The 10,381-nt window shown below is 36.8% G+C and overlaps 1 protein-coding gene across 1 annotated transcript in view; it reads left to right on the top strand.

Moving 5' to 3' along the window:
• Positions 1-10,381, top strand: part of slc43a1b (solute carrier family 43 member 1b) — a 15,127-nt gene that overhangs the window by 3,118 nt on the left and 1,628 nt on the right. Inside the window, exons 2-14 of the mRNA XM_008419471.1 lie at positions 847-1,005; positions 2,694-2,877; positions 3,804-3,859; positions 4,035-4,111; positions 7,022-7,114; positions 7,375-7,508; positions 7,621-7,763; positions 7,981-8,121; positions 8,189-8,224; positions 8,298-8,430; positions 8,559-8,688; positions 9,476-9,549; positions 10,073-10,196. Coding sequence (XP_008417693.1) covers positions 847-1,005; positions 2,694-2,877; positions 3,804-3,859; positions 4,035-4,111; positions 7,022-7,114; positions 7,375-7,508; positions 7,621-7,763; positions 7,981-8,121; positions 8,189-8,224; positions 8,298-8,430; positions 8,559-8,688; positions 9,476-9,549; positions 10,073-10,196 — 1,484 coding nt within the window. The remainder of the gene's footprint in view (positions 1-846; positions 1,006-2,693; positions 2,878-3,803; positions 3,860-4,034; positions 4,112-7,021; positions 7,115-7,374; positions 7,509-7,620; positions 7,764-7,980; positions 8,122-8,188; positions 8,225-8,297; positions 8,431-8,558; positions 8,689-9,475; positions 9,550-10,072; positions 10,197-10,381) is intronic.

Genomic DNA, 10,381 nt, shown 5'->3' with positions numbered 1-10,381 from the left:
GTGTGTGTGTGTGTGTGTGTGTGTGCGTGTGTGTGTGTGTGTGTGCGTGTGTGTGATCTTGACACCTGATAATCGCAGCTACTGGATGTCTCTGGCTCTGCACATGTTTGGAGTCGTCTTTCTTCCTCCTGGCTTCGCGAAGCGCTGCCTTACTGTACATATCAATAACTGTCACTGCAGGATAAAGAAAGAAAGTGAACACACTTTTCTTGCATACGGTCTGCTTTCACACGTGTTGATCTAAATGAACCACAGATAGTTCATCCTGATGGAGCATTAAACTCAGTTTATGTTTTATTCTTTGCACTGCAAAAACAGAAAATCTTAAGTATCTTTGGTCTAGTTTCCAGTTGGTACTTCACTTGAAATAAGACAAAACTAACTCATAACTGTTCAGCAAGAAATAGTCTTGTTTAAGTCAATAATTCCTTAATATTAATTTTTAAAAAGTATTATACTTCCATTGGCAAAAATAGGAAAATGTCTTGTAAGTGAGATTTTCTGCAACTGGACCTAGTTTTTTTTTTTTTTTTTTAATGACTAATAAGAAATTATTTATTTTACTTTTACTGGTGTTTTTGTGAATAAGTGGTGTACAAACTTTTTCCCATGATGGCCAAAGTCGTTAAGGATATATTATTTATCTGTAAAAAACAAAGTTGAGAAAGTGTCCATCTGCATCAAATCTGCTCCATTTGGACCGCCCATAATCCTTCAGAGAGCCTCAAGTGGCCCCCGGGCCAAAGTTTGAACACCCCTTCTGTAACAGAACAGATCTGTAATTTAGTTTGTCGGTTTCTGTTGCCATCCTGTTTGTTGCTTTGATGCGTTTCTCGTCGTCTGCAGCTGTCATGGCTCCCAGTTTGGCTCAGGCCTACCGAAGAAGATGGTGGATGGCGGTCACATCCATCATAGAGAACCTCTTCTTCTCTGCCGTCCTGCTGGGTTGGGCCTCGCTCCTCATCATGCTGAAGAACGAGGGCTTCTACTCCCACCTCTGCATAGGTAAATGCTCTGACCTCTGCAACAACATGCAGGAACTAATCACCAGAAGAGATTTTTGTTAATCTCTTCTGAATTTAAAGAGATTAACAAAAAAATTCCCTGCTCATTAGCATTTTGAAAATCTTTGTAATCCTGATACCCGAGATTAGTAAATATTAACAACTTGTCTAAAAACAGTAAAATGTATAATTAATCAAGAACAAAATGGGCAAAAACACATTTCTTGCATTTTTCACGTGCAAACAACATTGTTAAGGTGGAAACAACTAAATTTAATTTCCCTTTGGGATCAAATAAGTATTTTTAAAATGTAATTTTAATTTGACTGAACAACACCACCAGCCAATCACAAAGCGATTGTTCACAACCAATCAGAGTATTCAGTGGACAGAAAAGAACTAATCACAATCAGCAAATCAAAACAGTGCAGGAAGTGGAAGAAAACACCAAGCAAAACATGAAAACAAACACTTCAAAAACTTCAAATCTTACAAACTACTTTTAGTTTCTAGTACAAATATTTTAATAGATATCAAATAAGACAAAACTAAGTTATGAGTAACTTTTTATCAATAAATATGAGCTTGTTTTAAGTAAATAGTTAATATTACATGGGGAAAATGTTTTGCTATAAGTTAGATAATCTGCCAGCTAGTAGAACTACTACATATTCATCAATATTAAAGAAATATTTACTTAAAACAAGCTTCTATATCTCACTGACAATTTGAAAAGTTAGTTTTGTCTTATTTGAGTTGTTCTAAGATATTTGCACCAGAAACTAGACCAACATACTTGGTAAAATGTAGTGTTTTTGCAGTGCAGAAACAAACTACATGCACCTCAGTCCTAAGCGAACAATAACCTGTCCTCAATAAATTCACTATGAACCCTTTAATTTAAAGGTTGGTGTCACTATTAAGCAGTAATGAGTTAAGTTTTTTCAAAACGCTTGCATGTTTATTTAAGCAACAAGAAACTGGATTTCTACAAACTGGATTTATATAATAAAATGACATGTTTAAAAAATAACAACAATGCATCACCTGTTTCTGAGATAATAATCAATGGATTATCAGTTTAGTTGTTGATGAAGAGATCGACTGAAAGTTGGATGTTTTCTTTCCAAACCGGCATTATCAGGTTCAGACCTGATCAACTTTGACCTTTAGCTCGTCCAACTATGGGATTCTAAAATGGCCAAAAATATGTCTCGCCCCAAAATAAGTCAGAGGACAGATAGACCTCTTCTCGTCACTCGAGTCGGTGTTTTTTGATTCAGATGAGCAGTTTCCCTTTGAATTAGTGAGGAAATGTTTCTAAATCAGTGAGAGATGGGATAAAAGTTGAGTTATTAGAAATAAAAATGGACTGGTTTGGACACTTCTGAAGTTTGAGAGAAAGTTTGAGCTCCAGTATATTATTCTGATGTTCAGATTGGAAAACATCAGTGTGGCAACTTGGAGTAAAACATTATCACTTAAATTTTATAACCTAAAAATAATATTTCTGATATTTACGGGGAAAATCTGATTAGTAACAACATTTGTATCAAAATTCAACAAAAATATGGGTTTTTTTTGTAATCAACCTACATTTAAAGCTTTCTTAACAGGTTGAGGTGCTTCTGTTCTTCTTTCTAGAGTAATAATCGTTAATTGTTTTTGTTTTTTTGTCTTTTTATTCAGAAAATGAGACTTTTGCCACAAACAGGAGTTTGGTGGCGGGCGGCAAATGGCCCAGCTGTGTGGAGCAGGAGGAGTTGCTGAATCTCGGCTTCACCATTGGCTCGTTCTTCCTGAGCGCCGCCACGCTGCCTCTGGGAATCCTGATGGATAAATTTGGACCCCGACCAATCAGACTCATCGGCAGGTCTGACACTGCACTCGTTTCTGATCAAAATGTTTCTGATTGTGATTACGATCGCGTTTTCAAATGAAAGAGCTGTAACAGAGTAAAACCTTATAAAAATTATTCTTTAATTAGACATGAATTTGGACAAAATACTGTTTCAATAAGCTGGTTTGTTTACGCATTAAAACCTGATGGCAGGGCCGGCCGAAGCCTTTTTGGGGCCCTGAGCAGACTTTCATTCAGGGTCCCCCAGGAATGATGTTTCATCATTTGGCTATGCTAGAAATAGCTGTGTTTCCATTGCAAATGTGCATAAATTTTTTTTTGATATTGTACTAAAGTAAAACAAAAAAAAAACCACTTGCAAAAAATCACCAAATGACATTCAGATTACATCAAAGTAAACATCTGTTTAAAAAAATAAACATTTAAATAATTGCAAAATATTAACAGAGAAATCAACATGGTAACACAAACACAATAAAATACAATGTTGTATATTAATAGGTGTAAAAATACACAGTTTATTTATGTGTGAGCTCCATTAACTAAATATCAATGAAAAGGAAAATGGAAGTAAAAAGCATAAATAAAAACCAACTGTTTTACAACTCCACAATCATCTACAAAAATCAGAAAAAGCAAGAAATAATAAAATTATTTATCTTCTTAGATATATCAAACTGAGAAACATTCCTTAAATATTAATAACATATTTTCCACTTAAATATTCCCAGAATAATGTTTGACATTTCCTCTTCTATGATATGCTGATGATTATCTGATCATTTTACTTTGACTAGGCTGTTCTTTTTTCACAGTATTTAAGAATATTTCCAACCAGTCACTACAGGAACATTTAGAATAAAAACAAATAGGTGTTTTTCCAATAATTCAAATGGATTTTTGCTTGTTTAGTGTGATATTCAATGTTTGTGTTTCAGTTCCTGTTTCGCAGCGTCTTGTGCAATGATGGCTGCCGCTGCGTACGACCCTGAAGGTGAGGCAACAAACCCTCAATTTAAAAAAAAAAGCTTTAGCTGCTAGCTTGACTTACTCCACTTTTTTTTTTTTTTACATAACTAGTTGTTGGTATGTGGTTATGTTATATTTGGTTGAAAAAAGTCCAAAACAAAAACAAATTGTGTTTGCACTGTGTTTAATTTTTTTATCAGTGCTGTCAATCCTCATTTTCTTCGCTGTTTCCTTCAATGGTTTTGGAGGAATCTGCTTGACCTTCACATCCCTCATAGTGAGATTCACACACACTCACACCCACACACACACATGAACACACACACACACATGAACACACCATGTTGCAGTTAGATATAAGACAAAATTTACTTATAAATGACTTTTCAGGCAGATATAGGAGCTTGTTTTAAGTCAATAATTCCATAATATTGATTTTAATTAAGCACTACTTCTACTGGCAGCTTAATACAAAACATTTTTCCCATGTTATATGTGAAATAACAAGACATGTAACTTAAAATATGGGAAAATTGTTTTGTTCCACTGACAGATTATTTGCAACTGGAACTTTTTCATCAATATTAAGGATTTATTGACCTAAAATAAGCTCCTATATCTTACTGAAAAGTTTCTTGACAGTTAGTTTTGTCTTATTTCAGATGTACTAAAATATCTGCACTAGAAAATAGACCAAAAATATTTGGTAAGATTTTGTGGTTTTGCAGTGCATAACATCTTAATCTGTCACGGATCTGAATAATTTTGGGTATTTACACCTTTCGCTAAATAGTAAGATTTAACTAAGAATAGTGTTGTTGTTATCAGTCCTTGGGCTGCAGAAAAAGCATACAAAATAAACTGTGTGCGTGTGCGTGCATGCGTGTGTGTGTGCGTGTGTGTGCGTGTGCGCGCGTGCGTGTGTGTGTGTTTGTTTCACCTCAGTAAATTTTTATTCCAACTATAGACACAGCTGTAATGTTGCCAGTACCACAAGACACTGCATGCGGTTCCTGTCATGATCAGTCATTCATTTTGAACATGAATATTAAAGGAATTGCAGCGACAGGTGTATGGAACTAAATTAGGGTCATAAAGTTTATTGAAAAGAAAAAGCAGTTTTATCAGTTTCAAATCCTTATTTTTATTTCAAATTTCTTTTTTTCAATTTGAAACTTTTTTATAGGTCCAAATCTTTTTTTTTCTGTTTCAAATTTTTTTCAATTTCATTTTTTTTTTCCTTTGGTACAAATTTCATGACCCCAATTTAGCTCCATACAAGTGGTGCGAACCGAAATATCTCGACACCCACCGTTACAGTTAATATAGCAGCAGGTTTATATAGTGATTTCTGTTTTTGCTTCTTCTAAATTCTCTCTCGCTGAACTGGTTTGATAATCTATAAATACAGAAATGGTCACAAACATTACAGGGATGTCCAAAAGAATACTTTACAAAAACTCAAATGGTAAAGTGGAAAAGTAAAATGGTGAACTGGAGATGGTCATGAGCTGCTCACACACACTCAGAAAGTCCACAGATTCTCACACACAGCAGGACAGAAAGGACAGGCCATGGCCATGGTCCCAAAGCATGCTTTGGGACTTCGCCAGGTCAGATGATGACAGGCAAAAGGAGCAGGGTGGTTCAACTAGGCAGGTTTCTGATTGGCTGAGAGGCTGCATGGGAATTTAAACCAAGTGGAACTGGATCTGGTGCTCCCAAAACTAGCACCGACGCACACCCCCACACACACCCACTTACACACCACAAACGGTTCGCTACATAGTCAGAAAACGCTCACATGGACCGGCACACATTTAATTCAAAGGTTGACTGAAGTAGATTGTGATCGAGTTAAAAGCTATACCGCCTCCTGCTGACGGCACCCCTACATTACAGCCAAGAAATGGAAAGAGGAAATTCACATTTTTATGCTTCTATTCTCCCAAGGGCTTAAACAAAAAACTCCAGACGTTTTTTGGTGTCTGGGAAATTAGCCGTTTCAAAAACTTCCCGACAGTTAAGTCACATTCCATGGGCACTGCGCCGTTACCTAGCAACCCAGACCCGTTACCTAGCAACGCAAGCTTAGCCCAATCAGTTGATTTACAGCAGTAAACCACTTGGTTTACTGCTGTAAAGTGACTGGTGGGGAAAAAAGGGTTTTCTGAAAAAGCATAAAATCTTATAAAGTACTTTTGGTCCAGTGTACGGAAATATCTCAGTACTAAAAATACGACAAAACTAACAAGAAATTTTTCTGAAATATATTGAAGCTTAATTTAAGTAAACAATTCCTTAATGTTGGTTAAAAAACTGATTATTTAACTTATAACAAGACATTTTTACCATGTTGTGAGTGACAAAATCTGCTGGTGGAACTAGTACTTTTTCATAATTATTAAGGAATTATTGACTTAAAACTGTGTATTTTTTGTGATGTATTTGTCACGGCTTCTTGGCCAGGACTCCCTTGAAAAAGATGTTTTAAATATTAATGTGTTTTTGTATCCTGATAAAATAAAGGTTAAATAAACAAATAAAAAACAAGCTCCTATATTTTGCTGAAAAAATACTTGTTAGTTGTTCTTATGTCAAGTGTACTGAGGTATTTGAGCTAGAAAGTAGACCAGAAATATTTGGTAAGATTTTGTGTTGTTGTTGACTTACCTTTCAGAAACCATTTGCTGCATTCTTATTGGTTGTGCAGGAGGCGCTACTTCTGCTTTTCAATACAGTTGTATAATTGCACATCTGTTTGCAGCCATTTTCACATGCAAGTGTTTACACTTGCATGTGAAAATGGCTGCATTTGGAATGGCTGCATTTGGAAACACGCATTGAATTGGGCAGTGTGGCCAGCACCATAATTAAATTTAAAGTGACAGAAGCCTTAAAACAATTTTTTCTGGAAAGCAGAACTGATTAAAATCTGATTATCTAAACATGATTTTGTGCAAAACATAACATTTTTGTACAGATTATTGACTTATCCTAACCTGTTCAAGAAATTATAATAGGTCACTTTTTACCATAAATTACAGATATTTATTAAGAAATTTCAATTTGTCAAATGTTAACTGACTAAAGTGTCACAAAAACTGCTGGTATTATATAAATACCAGCAGTTTTTCTTTTTTTTCCCCTTTACTTTACTTTACTTTAATTTATATTTTTCTTACAGCTGCCTAACATGTTTGGAAACATCCGATCGACCATCCTTTCCCTCATGATTGGCTCCTACGCTTCTTCAGCAGTCACCTTCCTGGGAATCAAGGTGCGCACTCACACGCAAGTGAAAAAGATCAGATGCTTGGGATTGTGAAGGCATCAAAGGAAGAAAGTGAAAATGCATCAAGTGTTAGAAAAAAATTACACTTACAGGACAGGTAATTAATGTCAAGAATGATAATAGAGGTCGGAGGGCAACCTCAGATATATCAGGTGTCATATTAGCTTTACTGTTTGGTGAATTTTTTTAATCCATTTCTACGTCTCTTTATATTTTTCCATAATTTTCCTCCTAATCCCAATCAGTTGATTTATGACCTTGGTGTGTCGTTCCGGCTCATCATGTGGGTGTGGACGGGTTTGGCCTGCTTTGTCATCCTCAACTGCTTCCTGAACTGGCCGGGTGAATCCTTCCCAGCTCCAGAAGACAGCAGATACACGTCAGTAACAATAATAATAATAATAATAAGAAGAAGAAGAAGAAGAAGAAGAAGAAGAAGAAGAATACACTTTCTGTACTCTGTCTACCTGTTTTTGATCTTCTCTTGACAGTAAAAAGATGAGAATTAATGGAGTTGTGACAGAGGACAGGGTGACCGGGGACAGGTACGTCACCAATGTGATGATCATGGAGGACACAGTGAGCCCCAAACCACAAGAATCTGAAAAGAGACACTCCGAAAACGCCTCTACGGGTAAATACAGCCTTGTTATGAGCAATTTAATGCAGATCTGATCATTCATAAGGATCTGTTGGCATTGTGATTGGTAAAAGTACAATTCAAAGGTCTTTGTCAGGTTCAAACTCCACACAAACCATGGCAGGCTGTATTAGCTTCATTTACATTCACCATGAAAATGTGCACATTGAAATTACAAAAATAAATCTGGTCTAATTTCTTCCATCTGCAGTTCCAATCTGTCGGTCTGTGTGCTCTCCCATCTTTCTGTGGAGCGTTGTGGTCATGGCAATCACTCAGCTCAGGCTGATCTTCTTCATGGGAGCCATGAATAAGATGATTGAGTTCCTGGTCACTCATGGCGACCCCAACCGTAAGCGTAAAATATATTTATCAGAGATGTTGAGTTTAACTTTTACAGCTGCTGTTCTGTCTTTCAGCCTCGGTGGAGCTACGGAAGGAGGCGGAGGACCAAGGTACCTATCAGGAACATCCTCCTAAAGTCAACATTGTATTTTCACCTGATTTCACTCTGGCTGTCTTCTCCAGTGGCTTTCTACTCGTCCATCTTTGGTACGATGCAGCTTCTGTGTCTGGTGACGTGTCCTATGATCGGCTACATCATGGACTGGAGGTTGAAGGAGTGTGAAGAGGAACATGTAAACATATCAACAAGCAAAAGGTAGGGAAACGTTTGGACTTTATTGAGGCTGATGATATTCAACAGCAAGTGGGTGAATAGTCTGAACCAGGGGAACGCCCTGGGAACCGTGTTACATCGGCACAAACTTGTTATACTTGTTTCCTCAGCAACTCAGCGCCCCCAAAGAGAGACAGAAAGATCCAGAAACTGACCAATGCCATCAGAGCCTTCATCTTCACCAACTTCCTACTGGTCATGTTTGGAGTTATTTCCTTGATTGACAACTTGCCCGTACAGGTTAGGAAAAGTGTTGCACTAGAATATGAACTGAAAGCTCCTTCAGTCGTTTTTCAGTTCAATTTGACATTTTAAGACAGAATGTTGTGTCCTTGAGGGCCGATGTCCTGCTACTTCTAGACGAATCAAAAAGCTGAACTACCTCTTCATAAGTTGCCATGTCCTGCAATATTCTGTATTGTGCTGTTTGTAAAGTTACAGTCAAAAATTAACATTAATAGTTTGGGGCTTTATTTTTCACAGCCCATTTTGTCATGTCTTTTCACACATTTATAAATGTTACAGTTTCTAACTAAAAATTTAGTTACCAAGCTAAATATTTAACTCCAAAAATATTTAGTGAACAATAGCTTCAAACTAGATATTTAGATATCAAGCTAAATATTTAGCTCCAAGAATATTTAGTTAGCAAATTGCTAACTAAAGTAAACATTTAGTTAGCAAGCTACTTAATTTGGGACTGTGACATGAATGAGCAATGTGGTGAAAATATGCCTTTAATAAATTAATCTTCTTGTTTCTCTTATAACAGACTAACAAACTAAATTATTCCTGTTAATCTTTGGCTGTGTAATTTACAAACGCCCAAAGTCCTGTTTGTTGAAGCAGTTCCACATTTCAAAGCTGAGCCTTGATAACTGGAGTTTGAGAGCTCTGGTGTCACGTGTTATGTTTTCATTTGCTTTTGTTGTTACAACAGATAAAATCTTGACATTTTTAATGCAGATAAAAAGCAAATACTGAACGTTCTGTAACATGTGACCTGCTCTGTTTTGTTCTTTACCAGGTGTTGTCCTTTGCTCTTCACACCGTTGTCAGAGGATTTATCCACTCCTGCTGTGGAGGCCTCTATGCAGCAGTGTGAGTGACACAATGAGATGAGATTTTAAAATCCTTTAGACTTGTGACTAATTCAATCAAAGATGGTGAAATGATGAAAGATGCAGCTTTCAGTCTGAAGGTTCAGGTCAGAGTCTGAGTGTAATCTGTGTTGCCTCTGGAATCCCAAAGGGATCAGTTTAGTTTGTTGTAGCTGTATAAATAAAGGTTTTCTTTCCTCACTCACAACAGTCATCACAGTCATCACCATCTACAATTACATGTTAATTATATGAGTTACAACATTTAGTCTCCCTTTGGGCTTAAAGTTTTGAATTGAATCAACAGCAGGGGTGAACCTGTTTTACAGTAATTTTTTTTTTACAATTCCCTTTCCCAAATCTTGAATTGTTTGCTTAAATCTTCATTCTTTTTCACCACCACCAAGAAACAAACATGGGATTATTATCCAGTTTTTCTTTTATTTCATTTATTTTGTCATAATTGTAGTCAAATATCTGAAAGGATGCCACATTTGACTCATTTCCACTCTCCTCTCATCCAGGTATCCAGCGAACCACTTTGGGACTCTGACCGGTTTCCAATCAACAATCAGTGCAGCGTTCGCCTTGCTCCAGCAGCCGCTCTTCATACTGATGGTGGGGTACCTCGGCGGAAACCCTTACTGGGTAAGGAGCAATCATATATCATGGTCAACATTGTCAAACTGTCATGGTGTCTGGCAATTTGCGAACCCACATGCAGAAAACCACACTGAGGTGTAGAAAAGGTGTATATTTATTGAAAACAAACAGGTAATGGAAAGGGGGTTCTGAAGCAGAGAACTGCCTGGCTGGGTCTCTGGGGATCCTGG

The sequence above is a fragment of the Poecilia reticulata genome, linkage group LG1, assembly GCF_000633615.1.
Source record: "Poecilia reticulata strain Guanapo linkage group LG1, Guppy_female_1.0+MT, whole genome shotgun sequence".
In the NCBI taxonomy this organism is placed as follows: Eukaryota; Metazoa; Chordata; class Actinopteri; order Cyprinodontiformes; family Poeciliidae; genus Poecilia; species Poecilia reticulata.
This window is presented reverse-complemented; position numbering and strand designations above follow the sequence as displayed.